This window comes from Camelus bactrianus, chromosome 20 (genome assembly GCF_048773025.1).
Source record: "Camelus bactrianus isolate YW-2024 breed Bactrian camel chromosome 20, ASM4877302v1, whole genome shotgun sequence".
Taxonomy (NCBI): domain Eukaryota; kingdom Metazoa; phylum Chordata; class Mammalia; order Artiodactyla; family Camelidae; genus Camelus; species Camelus bactrianus.
This window is the reverse complement of record NC_133558.1, coordinates 21,121,534-21,141,841: the sequence shown is the minus strand read 5'-3', so window position 1 is coordinate 21,141,841 and position 20,308 is coordinate 21,121,534. Positions and strand designations below refer to the sequence as shown.

The window sequence follows — 20,308 nt, the reverse complement described above, 5'->3', positions numbered from 1 at the left end:
GCCAAACCACGGAGTAAACCGTGCATGCTCTTTCTTTCTTTTTTTTTAAAAAATATTTTGAATTTTCGTTTTATTGAAGGAAAGTCAGTTACAGTGTGTCGGTTTCTGCCGTACAGCACGATGCCCCAGTCATGCACATACGTTCGTATATTCGTTTTCATATGCTTTTTTTGCATGATGCCATGCTTGCTCTTTCTTTCTGAGACAACCTTCTATTTTTCCTGGGATGAATAATTGTCCTGTTTTCTTGGCCTAATTTTATTTGTACCTGTCATTAGTGAAACACAAGTTTCCTCACAGTGCAATCAGATACACCAGGTACTCTGTCAATTTCATGGTCAGCTAAAACGTCCAGAAACTTCTGTCTGCTTCAGTCTTAACTAGTTGCCCTCAACAAGACAGCTGTCATCCTGGAGCCACTGCTTACCTTCCTTGTCAGGATTTTCCTGTCCTCTTTGTTGGACCTTCTGTCTCTTACGGCCAAGTAGAAGAATGACCAGGTTCTGGAATTACTGAAGAGACTTTACTTCTCCCAACCACATCATTTATGTAGCTTCCCTTGTTCAGAGTTTCTTTCTCACTTAGAATATACTTTAAATTCCTCACTGGCCAAGGCTTTCCAACCTCCCCTCCCTCCACCCTTCCTTCTTTCATTAAGTTACAGCCACACTATCTTTCCTTGGAATCATCCTGCCCACAATCTTAAACATCGATGCTTCCAACTCATCATTCATTCACAACTCATGTGGTGAAAATTCAGCGGCTTCCCTGCTCATCTTTGCTAAATATACCACCCATTTCCAGTCCCTCTCCATCACATTACCCTTTTCCATTGAGGGACAGCTGCCTCTCCTTGAATGGAGCCCCTCCCACCAGGCTTTCTTTCCTCATTCAACCTCCAAGAAAGCCTTCTGGGGAGTGACCAAGCCTGTACCAAGAAGCAGTCACTTCCTACCACGTCTCCTCACCCCATCTTCAGCATTGCCACTAACTGTTATTTGGCTCCATCTTGTGGTTTGACTCCGCCTCATGTGGAGGCTCCAAATCTGAGTAAGTCCCAAATCTCCCAAGGAGAGGACCCCCTGGCATTTCTGACCCCTGGAAACTTCCTGCTGCCTTGTCCCTGGAGCCCTGACGCCACTCCTGAGACCTGGTTGGATTCCAGGTTGTCCTTCACTCCTTCCCTCAGGGCTGCAGTAGATGGCTCTGCTCCAGGTACAAGTTCTTACCGTAACGCCCGGAACACGACAGCTCCCCAGTAAATGTTTAAACACCTGACTGACTGAAGAGTGAAATGTAGTCCACTCAGCTCTCAAATTCCTCCTCACTACAAGCCAAGATATTTCCCCTCCCCTACCTTCCCCTCAGGGACCTGTCCACCTGGTCACAGCCCCATCTCATTCACATCTACCTCCTGCACCCTCGTTTCCGTAGGCCCCTTCCTTCCTTCATAAACCTGAAGGGATGGTGAGGACGGATGGCAGGTGTGAATAGTCACCATTCAGATATTGCTCAGTGATTTTACTGAGTGGATCCACTCAGATGGTGAATAATGTTTACTCAGCGTGGTTCCTCTTCACACAGTGAAAGTCATCACTGGGAATTCCCTCACCTGTACTTATGGAACAAGTTCATTTCATTTCTTCTTTTGTGTCTCCACACTTCCTAATCGTTCTTCAAATAAGCTCATTTTAGCTGGGCTTGGTGAAAAAAAATTAATTTTCTACAGCATGGTGGAATCTTAGAAACTACTTTTAAAAAGATATTGTAAATTGTGCTGCTATGAACATTGGGGTGCATGTATCTTTTCGAATTAGAGTTTTCATCTTTTCCAGATATATGCCCAGGAGTGGGATTGTTAGATCATATGGTAATTCTATTTTTAGTTTTTTAAGGAACCTCCATATTGTTCTCCGTAGTGGCTGCACCAATTTACATTCCCATCAACGGTACAGGAGGGTTTCCTTTTCCCCACACCCTCTCCAACATTTATTATTTGTAGACTTTTTGCTGATGGCCATTCCGACTGGTGTGAGGTGATACATCTCACTGTGGTTTCAATTTGCATTTCTCTAACAATTAGCGATGTTGAGTATATTTTCATGTACCTGTCAGCCATCTGTATGTCTTCTTTGGAGAAATGTCTACTTAGGTCTTCTGTTCATTTTTTGATTGGGTTGTTTTTTTTTTTTAACATTTTTTTTTTTATATTGAGCTGTATGAGCTGTTTGTATATTTCGGAAATTAAGGCCTTGTTGGTCACATCCCTTGCAAATATTATCTCCTGTTCTGTAGGTTGTCTTTTTGATTTGTTTATGGTTGTTTGGTTTATGTGTAAAAGCTTATAAGTTTGATTAGGTCCCATTTGTTTAGCAACCTAAGTGTCCATTGACAGTTGACTGGTTAAAGAAGATGTTGTGTATATATATGTATATATAATGGAATATTACTCAGCTATAGAAAAGAATGAAATAATGCCATTTGCAGCAAAATGGATGGACCTAGAGATGATCATACTAAGTGAAATAAATCAAACAGAGAACAACAAATGTCATGATATCTTTAATAGGTGGAAAGTATTAATGGGTTGTCCAGTGTTATGTTCTCAGTCTCAGAAACTGTAACAGTAACTGACTCTGAGGTTTGACAGTTATAGCTGATAAAAGAGCACTTTACTTTTTTTTCGACCAAACATTAACTTATCCAACAAAATTAGCATTGTCCTCATTTGGCAAACACGTGAGAAATATTTTATCATGTATAAATATTTACTTGCTATACAAGGACACAAAATGACTTGAAGTTTGGATGATGGGTCTCTCTTACTTTTACAGGAGCTATTCTTATCCTGGCCACCTTAGGTTGAGGGGAGGCCTCAATGGAGGTGAGAGGCTTATTGCCCCAGTGAGGGAGGGAGGGGTACTGGCCTGGTGGGGAGGGGGCAGGACACGAGGGAAGTAGGTGGTTGAAGGACCCCTGAGACAACATGGTAGAGCAGAAAGACATGGTCTTTGGAACCAGTGATTAAGGCCAAGTTAATATTCCTCTCTGGATCTCTGTTTTCTCTTCTGTTAAGTGGGTATCATAGACTCTAACGATCAGGAGTTGAACATTGTGAGAATCATGAGATGAGTATATAAAGTGACAAGCTTAGGACCTGGACAATAATACAACCTAGTGTGTATTAGCACTACCTCCCTATATGTCCTAAGTGGTGATTAAGTCTCCCTTTCATGAGGTGACCGCTCATCCCAATTTGTCCAGGACTGTCTCAGTTTAATTGCTAACAGTCCCAGGTCCTGGAAAGCTCCTCAGTGCTGGGCAAAACCAGGACAGTTGTTTACCCGGCATCTACCCTACCTTGATGATACATCCTGTCCAAATCCCAACTCTGGGCCTGTCAGCCCTAAGGCGGGGCTGATCAGCCTCCTTTTGGGATCTGTGCTGGGGCATCTGCATGGATGCAAATGCCAAGAGAAAGTTTCACCTTCATTTATGCTTATATTGAAACCACTTCCCCAGGCCCTGGCAAGTTAAGGATATAAAGAATAAGAGACAGTCCCTAGCTCACAAAAGAGCTGTGGAACACATGCACGGTGGGGCAAAACTAACGAGGAAGGAAGTTAAGTTGTGAACTGAAAAGGGAATTTGTCAGTCTGATGGTCCACTGGGAGAGTCCTCAAAAGGCTGGTGAGCAGAACAGCCACACAGACAATCTGTGTGTAGCCACAATGCTAGACACTCGTGCTGGAGCCTGCAGACAGGGGAGGGGTTGAATGAGAGGGACTGGTATGTAGTTGGAGGCTCAGTGAGGTCCCTTGGAAGGTGTGTGTGTGTCTGTCATGGGGGATGAAAGGACAGTCAGAAAAGCCTTTATAAGGGAGGTAACAAGTTGTACTTGGAAATTATGTAGGATTGCTGATGGGGGAAAGAGCATATTCCAGGCAGAGAGAACAGCATATGCCAAGGTCCAGTGGCAATAAACTGTGGGAGAATCTGGGAAGGCCTATCTTCTGCTCTGAGTTGAGCACAGAGTTCAACAAAGGGTGAATGGGGACTCTGACCTTACAGAGGTGACAAAAGCTAGATAGAGGCCTTGTATGCCTTGCAAAGGAGTTTAAGCCTTAAGGGTCATAAGTGACATGATCAGATTTATTTTCTAAAGGATCTCTCCTGCAGCAACAGTGTTGGGGGTGGATTAACTGGAAATAGGGCTATGGATAGAAAACTAGGAAGAAGAGTCATGACAGTCCAGCCTGGGGGGCACTGAGAGGACAGAGTGATAGAGGAAGGCTCCGCAGGCCTCAGGGACTGGACAGAGAAGGGGAGCCGGGGGAGACCTCTAGGCAGAGCACCAGACTCTGGCTCCAGTGACCGGGAGAGTAATGTTACATTAATGACACTGCTACTTACTTACTGTAGAACTGTTATTTAATGTTACTGCTACTGGTTCTGAGCCTCATCTATAAAAGGGTGATGAGTATCTGCTTCATGGGATTATTATGAGGACTTAATTTGAAAGGCACATTAATGAGTTCCGTATGGTTGCTTGTTATTTAAATGGGTAACTCACAGAGGGATGTGTTTGGGAAAAAGATAGGACCTTTTCTGGACATGTACTGTGTGTCAAGAGACTATGGGACACTGGCATCAGGCAGTTGAAAAACAGACTTGGAACTTTGGAGCAAGGTCTAGACAGAGATAGATTTTATGAGTGGCAGTTGTCTCCAGAGGAATGGATAAAATTGCTTAGAAATACTGTGCAAGTAAGAGGACCAAAGAAGGAGTAACATGAGGGACAACACCGTCTCATGGAAGGCTGGGGCAGAGACTCTAGAGTGAGGAACCAATGGTGTCAAAGAACCAGGGGACACCACAGTAGGGGAGATGTACAAGGAGAGAAGGACCTCTGGGTCAGAAAAGTGAAGGCTCATGTTTCAAGGGCTGAAGTATAGTAAAGGAAGAAGGAAAGGAAAGAAGCACCTGAAGATGGGAGGGTGGGCACACAAAAGTCTAGAATCGACATTCAGGAAGAAGTCATGGGTAACACGTTCACCAGGTGGCGCCAAAGATCCTCTGTGGCTATTAACATGGGTCTCAGAACCCCTACCCCTTAGGCAAGCCTAGCTGAGCTTCATTCCAACCTGTCAGCCGGGCGACATTCCTTTAGTTGAGGAACTATCAAACTTCCACTGCTGGAATGCTCCAGGACTCCGAAGGATAGAGGCCGATACAGAAATGTACATGTATATATATACACACAACTCCACTCTTCCTTTGGTATGTGGGGATAAAGTAAGAACCTTCAAAGCATAGTCCCATCCATTTTATCTCTTACATAGGTTTCAAATCTACCCACGCCTCTTCATGCACATTGCTACCTCTCCACTCCAAACCACTATCCTCACTTACTGGGAAGGACCACTGCAGTGCCTTTCTAAACTGTCATTCTACATCCATTTTCAGCACCCCGCTAACCCAACGTGATTCTCCCAACTGCTGTTTCTTCCAAGCAGGTGTCTCCTAGCTCCCCACCAGCCCACACAATATTGGAATTCTAGCATAGTAGTTCCTGGAACGAGATTGCTGGGGTTAAATCCCATCTGCAGCGTTCACTGGCTGTATTGCAACTTTGGGCAAGTTCCTTAACTTTTCTGCCTCATTTCTTCATCTATTAAGTGAAGGTAAGTAAGACTTACCTCAGAGGACTATAATGAGGCTCAAATAAGTTTACAGGTTGTTTTTAGTACAATGTTTGGCACATAGTGAGTGCCTGATAAATGAAAGCTGTTTTTAAAGACTTCAGGATAAAAATTCAAATTCTTATTGTGGTCTAAATGACCTCCTTGATCTAGCTCTGCCCAATTCTCTGGCCTTATCTGGAAGCACACATCTTCATTCCTGCTGCTCCATCACAAACTGTACACACGCAGGCAGTTACCATCACTGTTCCTTCTGCTGGCAACATTCACTCCCATCCTCCCTGTGCCAGACACTACTCGCCTTCTGAGATGTCTGAACAGTTCTGATTGGAAATCTCTCCGATCTGAACCTTCTCTTCTAAATTCTCTATAGACCTTTGCACATTGTGCTGATAGAACTCACAATTTTTATTAAAAACTGTTTGATATCTCCTTTCCCTGCTCCCAGCATGTAAACTGTGAGGACAGAAAACGGCAAGTGGGATTTTGCAAAGAGCTTGAACTAGGGTGATGATCCAGAAAGAGTAAAGAAGCAAAGGTGGGAGATCACGAGACGTCAGATCAGCAGTGACCTCCCTGACATGATCTTTGGCAAGTCTCAGAGAGTAACTCCAACCAGCTTTGGTCCTTGTCCTGGGAGCCCCTCAGGGAAGCAGGGCTTTTCAGTCAGAATAGCTCTGAGGGAAACCAAGAGCAAGGTTGGCAAGGCTTAGACTGGGGTGCTAACAATTAACAGTCTGAGAGACCAAGTCCTGCTTTCACCTTGGAGCCGACCAGTACAACTGCACCATGACAGTTAATAACTGTACTTCGATGGAGATTCAGTATAGGGCCATCTTTCTACCTTCAGCTCCACACCTCCTGATTTAGCAGTTTGGCAATGTCTAAGTCTACTGACCTGATAGTGTTAGTTGAAAAATAAAAAAGGAACTCAAAACGTGTTGACTGAATGAGTGCTTCCAATGGAAGCATTAAAGGGGAGTAAATGGTGTTAACAGGTAGCAAAAAGCAGCAGAGGCAGTGGAACCCATGCTTTCAAGTGCTGGCAAGGGCATGGGAAGAACACAGTGGGACTCCATAATCGCATCCTTCTGATAGCGCTGGAAATGGTGCTTGTTACTTTAGCAGGCAGTAATTCCAACCAAGTTGGAGACCTGACTCCTCAAACTATTACAAGGCCAAAAGGAGAGGGGGGGATGGGGCAGAGTTAGGCTTGGATCAGTTAATGTGACTAAGAGAAAACGTACATTAAAGTACTGGCCCAAGTGGAAACCTCAAGGATCAATACCAGGACAAGGACTGCCAGTAGTGATGGCCAGGAAATTCACGAACATTTGTAAACTGCCTACTAATGTGGCAAAGTGGGAGGTATAAACCAGGTCCAGAGCTATTCTTGCCTGATCTCAGCCGGTTCTGCAGTTAAGGAAATAAGCCAGGTGTCTTTCTCTTTAAGCATTTAGAGTTCTGGATTCAGTATACAGGAACTGTATTAAATCGCCTCCACAGGTAGTCAGAAACCTACCTTTCCAGAATTGAAATCTTTATTTCCCCCAACAAAAAATACTTAAGGGACACGAACAGAAGTGGATGCAGCCACGGACTCAATTCTGTAACTGTCCTTCCCCCTAAACTAACTCAAACTTTTAAATTCCCTCTTAAATGATAGTGCTATACATACAAAATCCTTGCTTCTAACATTTTTCCTTTCAGACTTACGTAACTCCTATCCCACCCCAACTCTAAAGTACTTCTGAACTTTGAAAATCTTTTAAGATCACTCTAGGACGACAGCTCAAAGGGAGTTGAAAGGTTCACTCACTGAGCTCTAAGCAGCTGTTGGACATACAGGAATGTTTTCAGTTTGGTAAGAACTGGTAAGATTGGGGGTGGAGGGTATAGCTCAATGATAGTGTGATTATAGCATGCATGAGGTCCTGGCTTCAACCCCCAGTCCCTCCACTAAACAAACCTACTCTCCTCCTCCCAAAACCAAAAAGGAAATCGCTGAGATTCTCCAAATTGGCATTGTATTAACCAACTATATGCAAGGCTGTTAATGTGCAATTTGAGGCCAAAGCAGCAAATTGTAAAAGCAGGTCTAACTGCCTCAAGGCACGTGCCCAATGCAAAAAAAAGGTATCCCTGGTTGGCTACCTCCCATTCTTTCCCTATCTTGCGATGTGTCCAGGGGAAAGTCCACTGGCAGAAAACCTGAGTTACCTGAAGAGTCTGAAAACTCCTGGTTAGGTTAAGCCACGAATGAGTCAAAGAATTTGCCTTTTACTTCATCTAGATCAAAGCAAATTGTGAACCTTAAGCTTATTTTGGAGTATTCACTTTACAAAGGGCATATGCATTTTTGTCACCACAGCAACAACCTACTTACTGGTTTATTTAAAACAGGATGGCTTTTTTTCTCTCACCTCAGGAATATTTTCCTCAACATTCTCAATTGTATCATGCTCCTTTTAAAACACCACAGAAACAAATGTTAAGATAATGAACTAAAAACTTGAATAATATTTTCTTTATTTACAAGTTAGAATAACAGACAAAGAAAAGACAATCCAGGGGACCAAATGGGGAGATGACTGAAACCCCCAGGAGCCCCAAACAGAGCAGAAGGAAAAGGGAAAACAGAGTAGAAAAAAAAAGGTCAACGTAAAAAAAAAAAGAGCTCCCCTTCTTCCCTCCCCATGAAGACTGAGGGTACCACGGCCCCAACCCCCAGCCCTTACCTAGCTTAAAATAAATTAGAACAAACAACCTCAAAATGGGGCCCATCCAAGTGAACAGGGCAGCTATGGCCTCAGGTAACCCCACATCAGGGCCTTTGCCCACTCCCACCCTGTACCCCTGCCCTAGTCATTTGGAATGGGGGGCTCTATGCCCAAGAGGTCACTCTCAGTGGGGCTGGGAACTCCGTCGTATTTTGTCCATTTATGTTCCTCCTTCAGTAATTGTCCCTGCATCCCTCCCCCATGCAGAGCCAGCTCTCCTACAGTGGGGGGGAGGTGAGGTGAGATGAGGAAGTATCACAGCGAGGGGAGGGAAGGGGTGGGGCAGGGTGGTCTTGGGGTCCCGTCCTGCGGAGCCTCCTGCCCCATCTGGTCTGGCCCCTTAGCCTGAGTCTGAATCACTGGTGTCTGAAGAGGAGGAAGATGAAGAGGAGGAACTGGAATCTGAGCTGGAACTGGAAGCGCTGAGGCGTGACACTGCTACCTGCTGTGCTGATGTCGTCTCTGTTTTCTCACTTGCTGCAGAACAAAGTTGAAGTTTAAAAATGAATCAGAGGGGAGGGTATAGCTCAGTGGTAGAGTGCATGCTTAGCATGTAGGAGGCCCTGGGTTCAATCCCCAGTATCTCCACTGAAAAAAAGTAATAGCTGCTTGAGTCTAATTTCCACTTTTCAAGACAGTCAAATATATGTATGTTCATGTATGACTGAAGCATTGTGCTGTACACCAGAAACTGACACAGCATTGTAAACTGACTACACTTCAATAATAATAATAAAAAAAATATATATATATACATAAAAAAAAAAAAAGACAGCCAAAGAGGGTGGGATGCAGTGAATTTGCAGTTGTTTACCAGGACACTCACCTTTCTTAGGGGGCTTTTTGGTGGAATTCAGCTGCCCGCTAACATCTTGTAATCGCTTTTCTAGTTCCCGCTTCTTCTCCAAAGCCAGTTCCTCCTTTGTCTTTCCCACAGGTTTCTTAATAGCTAAAAAAAGAAATCTATCAGGATTAAGACAGCCAGAAACACTTCAGTTTCACTGCTTCCTATTGTTGCCAAATTCCTTAACATTAGGAAGCAATTAATGCAACCCCCTTCATCCCAGGAGCTGGCTGCCAGTCATGAGTGCATCAACCATACCCCCATTTATTGTTTTCTAAATTGTCCTCAGAACCTCATGAGGATTTGCTGGATTCACTAGTAAACCTCATTTCATACTCACTATAGGGCTTCCGAGGTTTCTTTCTTAGGCAGGAAAGGACATAGCGTTCAAGCTCTCTAAGCGTGGATGGTTTGAGCGTTTCAAAATCAATCTCAATTTCTTCTGGGTTTGAGTCACGTAAAGAGGGCTCCCTGGCTTGGATAATGTGCACAACTCGACCCAGTTTCTCCCCAGGCAACTTGTTGATGTCCAGGCTCAACTGCCGCTTCTCATCGTAACTCATGGGCCTGCTTTCTTCCTCCTCCTCTGAATCATAGCCTGCAGGCAGGGCAGGTGGGGCTGTCTTTGTGGTCTTTTTGGGGAGTCTATGGGCAAAACAAAATTATCAATTGGGGGCAGCATCACTGACGTCTCAACACGTTCCCACTGCTCAACCCAGTGATCTGGATTTCTTATCAGAGGTAGAAATTCTATTTTTCTATTAAGGCTAACAGGTCAGCTATTGGGACACTGTCAGGGAAGCAGAGCTTACATGCTGAACAGTTTACATTAATTGTTTGGAGAAGGGGTAGATAAACTATGGCCTGGGGACAAATCTGGCCTGCCACTTGTTTTGGTAAATGGAACTTTATTGGAACACAGCCATATTCATGTTTACATATTACCCATGGCTGCTTTCACACCATACCTTCAGGGTTAAGTGGCTTTAAGAGACAATTATGTTCTTAAAAGTCTATTTCATCACCTAGCCATTTGTGGGAAAAATCATTTTCTCTTGCAGAGATTATACAGTTAAGCATGTCTCTGCTTCCTATTGTTAAAACTTACTTGGTGCCACTTCCTCCAGAAGGTCCAAAGCCAGGAGGACCTAGTGTAGCAGCACTGCTACCCCCACTGCCACCTGCTTTCTTGGATTTCTTGGGCTGGGATGGGCGGGGTGCCCGAGGCCCTTTATCATCTTCATCAACTCCAGCTCGGCCTCGATGCTTCTCTGCCTTCCGCTTCTTCTTTTTCTCCTTTTTTTCTCGCTTCCGCTTGGGCTTGGATATTGGGCCTTGAGACAAAGCAGCCAGTTGTTCGTGTACTGCTCGAAGCTTGAGAAAAGAAAATCATGTGATGTGGGAAAGTAAGTAAAACAATAAGGACTTAAAAAATCAGGGCAAAGACAGCATGAACCTCACCCAATAAACTAAGCAGTGACAAAATAATACCTGTTCCTGCAATTCAGCCAAGCGATGAGCCCTTTCTTCCTCAGAGTCAGAGCTTTCACTGTCCTCTTCCTCTTCATCCTCCTCATCTTCCTCCTCCTCCTCAGAAGAGCTCTCACTGCTGCTTTCCTCACTGGAGGACTCTGAAGATGATTTGGCCAAGCCAGGGGGCAAGGCAGTAGACACTGGTAGAGGCCCTGTTTCCAGAGGTTCATCTGGCATCTTGGCATAACGGAACTCAAATACATCCTAGAAAGACAGGCAGACTCAAAACCATGCTAGTAGTGGCTAGTGCCCTGACCATACTCAGCCACGTGGTGGCTCAAGTTTACAACTGTACAGATTGGGAGGTCCTCATGCTGAGGCTGTGTAGCACAGATGACAAAATTCTTCTGCCCAGACCCATTTATTCACCACACTCACTCACCTGTAACTTTCGTGCCATGGCCACAACATCGTGGTCTGGGGGATTGTACTTGTAGCAGTTGGAGAACATAAGCCGCACATCAGCAGCAAACTCCTGTGCATCCCGGTAATCCCGATTCTCCATCTTCCGCTGCAGAAGGAGGCAGCATCAGAAGCTGCACAGGCAGGAAGACTCACCTTTCCCTGCCAGCCCCAGACACAAGAATAGCCCTCTGGCGAGCACAGTGGGGGATGACCTTATGAATCTACGCCCTGGGGTTCAAGTTTGAAGTCAAATGAATTTGGGTGGGTTGAAGAAATATCTAAGTCTAGAAAAAAAAATCATTTCTAAGTGAAAGGGGAGGGTGGGTGGCCTCCAACTAGCCTTCCACCCCTTAACTTCCCTATCTTAACCCAACACTGCCAATAGGTAGGACTTAACTATAGGTGAGTAGTGATGCTCTGAACACACCACACAACCTACCCACCATACTGTTTCAAACTCTAGGAAATACAGACTCTTAGCAAATACGTGACTTTCTGCCCCATTACCATTTTGTAGAAGCAAAATACCAAGATTGCTGTATACCCATGAGAAGTAACTGCTTTATTGATCCCTAGGCTCTAATCACTGCCTGAGTATCCCATCTGCCCCATGCAGTGGGTACCTTGACAGTGCTGAGGTCCATGGGGTGCTTAATGATGTCATGGTAATCATGCAGGCCAAGAGCAGAAGCGTCCACTGGTTTATAGAAAGGCCAGGCATAGGCAGCATGCTTCTTTGACAGTAACTCCTTCAAAATGCCATTGCAATGTTTCAACTGTTCCGACAATTTTCCTTTCTTGGAGCTCTGGTGTTGTTGCTGAGAGTCAGGCAAGTCTTTACGTGGGGGCTTGATGGGGCGGCCACTCTCTCTACGCATAGGGGGGAGCCGTGCTGCCTTTGGCTCAAGACCCCCAGGAGGGCTAGCTGGGGAACCAGGAGCCAGGATAGCTGTAGGTGTAGGGGTGGTAGTATCTGCTTTCCGCTTTACCCCTTTCTTCTGCAAAAAAAAAAAAAACCCCAAAATGGGAGCCCTTTACCCTCAGTTCACCTCATTCAAGACCTTAACCTCCCCACTGCCCTAAGATACCCACAGAGGTGTACCTTGGCAAGCGGCTGGGCTGGGGGAGCTGCAGAGACAGCAAGGAGTGGGGGTCCAGCGGAGTGCAAGGACTTGAGAAGGGGCGAAGAGATGACCGAAGGGTGGGGAATGTTGAGGACAGTGGTAGGTATCTCAGGTGGTGGAGTATACAGGGTTGTGTGAGACACAGAAGAAACAGCAGGCACCTGATGGGCACTGGTAATACTGCCCTGGAGTGCTGGGGGCAGAAAAAAAAGTTCAGTTTGATGATCTTTCTCATCTTTTGGTCTCCATCAGCAAAACTCCTACTCTTCCTACCTGCCAATTTGGCCCCCTTCTTGTGGCTGTTCTTAGGGATGGTCACCACAAGCTCTTGTTCCTCTTGTGGCATTGATGCCACTTTCTGTAGAAAGATCTTTTCCAGCGTTTGTGCCATCAGGACAATATCATCAGTGGGCTATCGGAAACAAAGACAAAAAAGTTCAAAATGTCAGCAAGACACACAAACCATTTTTCTCTGAAGAATTCCTAGCCCCAGGCATTATCACTACCCCCTTACAACTTTGTCATCAAGCACTGAAAATTACCTATACTGGGCTACTAATTCCCTTTTCTCTCCCAACTCTGACCCTCAAAACAAAGAAAAAAAAAAAATACACAAGAGAATGAGAGCTGACAAAAAAAAGTTCCTGCTGCACTCAGTTCTCAAGAGATTTCTAAGAAACAGGGCCACCACCCACAAGTATAAAGTGTTCCATTTAAATAACCTTTTAACTCTGGATCTGTGAAACCACATCACTGTTCAGTGATACCCTTCAGAGCTCAGATTGTCTAGATCCCGACTACTCTGAGAACACCTATGGTAAAACAAACTTTTTCTAGACAAGACCTCTAACGATAATGGAATCACGGTCTCTTTGTATCTACTTGTAACAACACAAGGAAATACTTACCTTATTATAAATATAACAATTGGTGAACATGGTATTGAAATCCTGCATGCACTCTGAGGCAGCCCAGTAATAGTTGTTTTCAAGTCTCCTCTTAATAGTACCCATATCCATAGGTTGCTTTATGATTTTGTGATAATCCTAAAGAAAAAAGTGCTAGGTCAGAGTCACAGAAAAATAAACTCCCGTTCTAGATAAACTACTGACCCCACACACACACACGCACACACATCCCCTGTCAGGAGTACAAAGTGCCCTAAACTGCGGCCCCAATTAAACTATGGGATAGGGAAAAAACAGAACAGGACTCTTAACACCCACAGGGAGGTCCCTACAGCCTTTCTCTAACCACCCACCTCCCACCCACTCTGGAAGGTTTCCCATCCTGTGACATTACCTCTGGGGCTGGCTATCCATGGGCTGCATGAGGGAGAGGAAGAAGCTAAGAATTTTGGCCACCGTGGTCCTCTCCCAACCTGGGGTGGGAATCTGTAAAATGGAGCCAGGGCACAAAAGTTAAGGAAGGACACATGGAGGGCACAAACGAGAGATCCCAAGATAGCAAGCGGTTGGATCAATCACTAAGGACCAAGAATCCAAAAACCTGGTGGCTTTCTGCCCAATGGGGTAGAGACGGGAACTCCCTAGGGGCCGCAGTACCTATACTAGGCAGCCCACCACTCACACGCACTCCTGTTCATTTCCACAGCTCCCCAATAAGTCTCTACTCACCGGCAGACCCAGTTTGACGGCATCCACAGGCTGCCGGAAGGGCCACGCAAACTGATGTTTCCACAGAGCCTTCATCACCACTTTGTGCAGGTATTGCAACTGGTTGGTAACCCGCCCTGGCTTTTTGGGATTGGACACCTCTGGGGGTGGTGGGTTGGCAGGGGTTAGTTGCAAAGCCGGCACTGAAGCCATCGTGGGGCTCTCAAATCCCTCATACAACAGGGAAGGCTTTCGAATCCTTTTCCCGGGCGCTGCTGCCTCTGGGCCCAGCCCCAGTAACCCTGCATTCCCCTCCCCAGGAAGCCTGTTAAGACAGGAAACAAAATTAGATGTGGTCATCTTGGGGAAAGTGGGAGAGTGCAACTTACACTATGCATACCTCAATATATCCAGGTTAGGGACCTAGTACAAAGTGATCCAAAATTATGAAAGTAGATCTTAAAGCCAGATCCTTTATCTAACACAATCAACAGAGCTTTTGTTCTTGTATCTCCTCCCACCTTTTTCGTTTCCTTATTTTTAGCATACCCATCTAGACCCTACATTCTACAGTCTTGACACTTTTCTTCTGTTTCTAAAATTTTTAAATGAAAAAACCTAAGACGGTTTCTGATAGGGCAACCATCTGAGAATCACAGCCTTATGGGGATGAGATTTAAACAAAATGGGTGGAGCCAAGAAACTCAAGCCCCAAGCTTCCTCCTCACTAGGGGCTTGGTGGTTGCCATGGTGGTTGAGCCTGAGGGAAGCAGGTGAAAGGAGACAGGGAACAAAACAAAAATTCCATAAAATGCTGACGAGACACACACCTAAAAGTCCACCTATGCAGAAGAAAGAAATCAGCATCTTCCATAAGCTCTGAATAATTAACTCCAAAACAAAAAATGGACCAGAAAGCTAACGGAAAACCCTACCAACTCAATGAGAAAAAAGAGAAAAATGAGACAAGGGAATAGACTCCACAGCCTGAAACATCCCAAGCTGTCAGCCCCCAGAAATTAATTATCTGCAAAATTAGTATCCTCCAAAGGACAAAAAATAGAGCTACCCAGTCACGGTGAGCAAGTTTCCTCATAAAAGTCCCACAACCCCTGCCAAAACTGCCATGCCACCGACAGTTCCACTATAGCATTAACTGTGAAGATCAAAAGCCAGCAGCGCATCAAGTTTATAGTCTCTGGTGCTTCTCAGGGCCAGGTGTTTCCCAGGGCCTAAAACTAAAGATGTTACGCTAAGACATCTCATTGTTTACATCTGCAGAGCTGGACTAGAGGATCCCTAGCTCCACCCTCCTACCCTGAATGAAACTCCCACTGATACTTTAAAAAGAAAAAACCCATTCCTACAAGAAAGCACACACACCTCTCAACACAAAACCAGTCAACGAAAGACAAGCAGGAATTTAATGACCTACCTGAGACATTAGGGACCCACAGACTGAAAGAGCGATCCTTTACCCTACTCTGGGAATCCCCGTTGCCAGTCGCCAGTCCCAGGAGCTCTATCACCATGACAACCCTGTAAGGCACTTCATGTGGCCACGAATACCCAAAAAGGCCTGTGACAAACCGTTGCCAGACAACAGACCCACTACCCAATCAATGTCGTCCTTCCCCATTATTCTGCTGCCAACCTAGCTCTGCCGAGTCGAGACCACAGCGGAAAAGTAACGAATAAACCGACAACCTGTACTCCCTCCATACGCAGTACCTGCCTGGGCCGCTACCTCGGGTCCCAAACCGCCGCTCAACCCCTTCCGCGAGCCTGAAGAGCCAACAGTTGCGCCACGAACAGATACGCGCCCGAGTTAGCTCCGTACTCCCTCCAACCCGTCGTCCCACACCCGCGTGCCGCTGCCCCCCAACGTCCCCTTCCCACAGGAGATTCGCGGGGACATACTTGTTGTGGGGAGTCACGTTTTGCAGCATCTTGACCGCGGGGAACCAGCGCTGCCCTCAGCCGCGGAGAGTCCAGGTGGCCTCGGTTCCCCTTACCTCCCGGTCCAGCATAACCCGGGAAGTGTGTGGGGGCGGGGGCCGTCGCCCTTGGCCCTCCAGGCGACAACCCCCCGCGCCGGGCCGGCACGAAAGCAGTCTCCTCCGCTGTTTCCCAAAGAACTCTGGCAGCTTGGCGCGCTCCGCAGGAGGCGGACAGCGAGAAAATGGCGGCGGCCTCAGCTGAGGCGGGCGAGCGAAGGGGGACGGACTCTTCAAACCCCAGGACGGCCCCCGATCCCAGACACCGTCGTCAATATTGCCCGCTGTTGGTCTGCAAAGATTCACTCTTCCTGCTGGGACCGTCCGCGGCGGACGAAGTCCCGTTTCGATCTCGGATGGAGGCGGATGAACACGAAAAGAGGTTTTAGGGAGCCGCCGCCTCCATCTTTGAAATCCTCTTGAGGGCGGAGTAGAGGGGGTGGACAGACTCCCGAGGATTGGGCGGGGCCCGAAAAAGGGGAGCTTCGGGGGCTTCTATGGGGTCTGTACTGTCCGCCGGGACCAGTCATAGGCCGAGACGAAGGCCATTTCCAAGCGGATGGACGTGGATTGTAATGGCGGCCCCGGACGACTCGAAGGCTCTGTATAGGTAGGCAGAATCCTCCAGCTCGTTCTAGAGGCTGCTCCACTCCAGCGCGAAATGGCGCCGCCGAGCCCCGCGCCAGCCCTTTATATATAGGCAGGGGGGCGGAGCTTCGCCGCTCATGCGCGCCACCGTGCTCGAGCTTTCCCCCACCCCCTCCGCGCGCGCACGCTCGCTCACGCGCGTGAAGAAGCAGAGTTGAAGAGGGAGGAACACTTCTCCGCGGGAGCGTTTTCTATTGGTCTGCTGAAGCGATGACGTCATAAGCCTTATTTCCAAAGCATCAGTCACCAGGCAGAAGAGTGCCGCATAGACCCACGGGGAAGCAGCAACCGGCCACATCTCTGAGCCAATTGGCCGCGCTGTGGTTCGGCAACTCCACGGAAAGACGGAGGCTGGCAGGGGTGCAAAACCCTCTCCCCGCCTCCCCTTCCAACAAAGTCTTTCCAGGCGTCCAAGGCCGGTGCGACTGGCGACTGCCAAGCCCGGGCAGGTCGTGCCATTCGTAGCTCCTCCATTGGCCAGACGGTGAGGAGAACTGGGGAGGGCCGCGTGGGCGTAGCCAGCATCGACCCGCTGGGGTGTGGCCACAGGACGCCCGCTCTCGGCAGTGAGGCCGCTGCAGAGAAGAACCTGAAATGAGGAAGACGCCATCTTAGAAGTCCCGACCTTCCATTCTTGGCAAAAAGCTAAGGGCTCCCGAATATAGCGAGGAAGGAATCTAACGTTCCTGCGCTCCACAATCAACAATACACGCCTTCCATAGTCTTAAAACCCTCCCCTCCCTTCACCAGGTCAAAAAATCGAAGGACAAAGGCAAAACACTCCTCAGAGTCTACCATCTGTGAATTCCCAAAGGCTTCTCATCAAGGCAACTAAACAAAATCAGTTCCAAGTACCTGCACCCCACACACCTCTCCAATCCCTCCCACTCATGCCTTAAGTTACCAATACAAATATCGGCCTGCTCGACAAAACCTCGGCAGCCCTGAAGTGGGAACAAAAATCTCTAAACACCGATATACCCTATAAGATGAAACCCACCTCCTCCCCAAACTTCATTCCGGTTATCTGGCTCAGAGCAAAAAAACACGTCCTGCAAGGGGCGAATCAGGGTGAACACCCTGCCCCTCCTGGCGAGTTCAGACCTTTCCCCACGCGCCCCGCCCTCCCCCGACCCGAAAGCAGGCCCGCACCCCGCTCTTAGGGTCCCGGTGATGTGGGGGCGGAAAAGCTCCCCCATCCCCCCCACCAGGGTCCGGAGTCCTCCCCACGGAGCGGCTGGTCCATCGGTCAGCGCCAGGGAGGAGGGCGAGCGCAGGAGGCGGCGGCTGCGGCTCGGGCTAGCCCTCCCCCTCCTTCTTTCCCCTCCTCCCCTCCCCCCCGGACCGTCCGCCTCCGAGGAGGAGCAGGAGCCATTTTGGGAGTTCAGTTTCGCCCCCATCCCCCAAACCACTCAACTAGATCTTTCCCACAATCTGCTGATCTGAATAGGGTTACAAACTACATATGAAGAGCCAGAGCACAAGGTCAGGATCTCTAAAGCCATCTCTGAGCTCCCCTGCCCCCTTACGGGGAGTGAAATTTACCCCAACTAGGCTTTGGTGGGGGCCACCCCTCCCCATGTCCCCTTCCCTGGCTACCAGAAAAAAAAATTATGCGTATCTCGGAAAGAAAAAGTAAATCAAAGAATATGGGAGACCCATCCCCCACTCCCAGGGCTTCGTGAAGGTCTAGGTTCTAGAGCTTCAACCCTGTCACCCTACCTTCTTAGTGGCTGCTCTAGAGCCCTAACCTTAGTTACTGCGTCTAAAATGGCCGGCAATCTCCCGTCTTCTCGATCACCCGAGACGGGCAAACCCTGCGGGGGGAAGTGGGCACAGGGAAAGCAGAATCTCTCCCCTCACTGCCCCCTCTCGCTCCCAAGAGGCCTCGGCCCCAAAAGTACAAGCGGGCCCACCCGGGTAGCTGCAGCAGGGCGAGCAATGACACAGCAATTTTACAGAGGCCTTCTCCCCTCCCCCACCCCTCCCCCTAGTGGCCCAGCCTCCCCAATCTGCTTTTCTGCACCCGGGGCCTGGCAAGTCTGCACAAAGACCCATCAGGGGGCCGGGCAGGGAAGAAAAATTTAGGAGGTCGAGAAAATGCAGGGCCTTAGAAAGGGAAAGGGCAGCCAGACATTTCTCTGGCTTATTTCCCTGCATTCCGGAAAATCACTGCTCCCTACTCCCTCCCAATCCTCCCCCCACATGAGTCACACGGGAGGCTACTGCTACTCAGTAATTTGGAAAAGTAACTCTTCCCTCCTTTCCGTTCCCTCCCCCGCAGTACACAAGGAGAGAACTGTTCAGGAATGGGGGAGGGGATGAAGGAGGCAAAAGACGCCACCTTGGAGAAACCCCAAACCTTGTCAGGTCCTGAGACTCAGTCTCTTCTGTGTCAGACCACGATTTTCAACCCCTCCCAAGACCCACGTTGGGCCTGGTTTCTGGCCCCAAGCCGACCGCAAGCTTTCAGCCTCTAACCCCTCCCCAGCCTACTGCAGACACATGCTCAGCTAAGACCCCACTGGGGCAACGAAGGTTTGTTCAGAAGGCTCCACAGGCCATGTCCACGTGAATGCCCACAAATTCGATAAGCGACTCGAAGCTTAACCTCCACCATGCCATGTGATGACTGCCATCTTCCTATCTCTGACACAAAGGAAGCACAGAAATGCTCCTTCTGTAGTCTCTGGGGAGAAAGGGAGTGGGCGCCCGGAACAATCTCAGTTCACAACCTGGGTTGCCAACTCTAAGCATTCACATCTACGGTAAGAACTAGTCACCCCTCCCTCCAGCCGCCAAAAGGATCCCTTCTCACCTGGCTCCAGGCTGCTGTACCCCCAGGGGACGAATGGAAAGGGGGGGACACACCGCCCCCACGCCCCTTTGCCCTCCAATTGGTATGGAGACATGAGGTTGGCCATTCCCTTCCCCCACCCGAGGGGCCCTCTCCTGCTCGCCCTCCACGCTCCCATTGGCTGTAAACTGTTAGAAGGACAAATCCTCCCACCCTCAGGATTCTTCTCTGAACCCCAAGAATCTCCCTCCTGGACTCCCCACCATTGGTTAAACATTTAAACAGCTGGCAACCTCCCCCCTCCAGCACCCCTTCTCACCTGGATCTTGGAACCTTCCAGGGGGGCTCCAATGTTCCCCTCGGCTTGGTCCGGGGGGAGGATGTAATCCGGGGTGTCACCCCCCCCGGAAACTGAGGTTGTGTTGGGGGAGGGGGCGTAGCCCCCAGCCCCTCCCTTCCCGACTGAGCTGGGGGGTGGGGAAAGCATCGGGGCCGCGCGGCCACGTCAGCAACACCCAGATTGGCCGGGTCGGGTCACGTGACAGCTGCCCTACACCCCCCCCCCTCCGCGCCACGGTGGCCAGTTTTCCGAAGGTTTCCGGGGGTCGCGCAAGGGGCCAACGGGGCCGCATGGCCTAGGCCTTTCTCCAGAGACCCCCCCAAACACTCTAATGCTGCTGCCTCTCCATATCCCCGGCTTCCTATCCCGCAGTCGTTGACCCTGTCCCCCCCACTCGCCTCTCCGTACGGGTTCAGCATGGCTGCCGCAGCCCAGGAACAGGCACAACGCAGGCGCAAGGGTGCGGCCGGATTGGGGGAGGGGAAAGGAGCAACGGAGGCCGCGGGAGAGCGGCAGTGCGCA

General features: G+C 48.5%; 1 protein-coding gene across 7 annotated transcripts; it reads right to left on the bottom strand.

Moving 5' to 3' along the window:
* Positions 1 to 8,214: 8,214 nt before the first annotated feature.
* On the bottom strand, positions 8,215 to 20,186 carry BRD2 (bromodomain containing 2). 7 transcript variants are annotated; one of them, XM_010949107.3, is made up of 13 exons: positions 19,766 to 20,186; positions 15,925 to 17,238; positions 14,026 to 14,329; positions 13,297 to 13,434; positions 12,662 to 12,800; positions 12,367 to 12,581; positions 11,888 to 12,262; positions 11,242 to 11,370; positions 10,818 to 11,063; positions 10,435 to 10,700; positions 9,667 to 9,971; positions 9,309 to 9,431; positions 8,215 to 8,959 (listed from the first exon to the last, which is right to left on the bottom strand). In XM_010949107.3, the coding sequence occupies exons 2-13, from the start codon at positions 15,951 to 15,953 to the stop codon at positions 8,823 to 8,825; spliced, it is 2,406 nt and encodes an 801-aa protein (XP_010947409.2). In that variant the 5' UTR covers positions 15,954 to 17,238; positions 19,766 to 20,186; the 3' UTR covers positions 8,215 to 8,822. The 7 variants fall into 7 exon arrangements, with proteins under 7 accessions (XP_010947409.2, XP_045368212.2, XP_045368209.2 ...); XM_045512256.2 differs by lacking the exon at positions 14,026 to 14,329 and adding an exon at positions 13,691 to 13,782 and having other exon boundaries at positions 19,766 to 20,183; XM_045512253.2 differs by lacking the exon at positions 19,766 to 20,186 and adding an exon at positions 18,372 to 18,518.
* Positions 20,187 to 20,308: the final 122 nt, after the last annotated feature.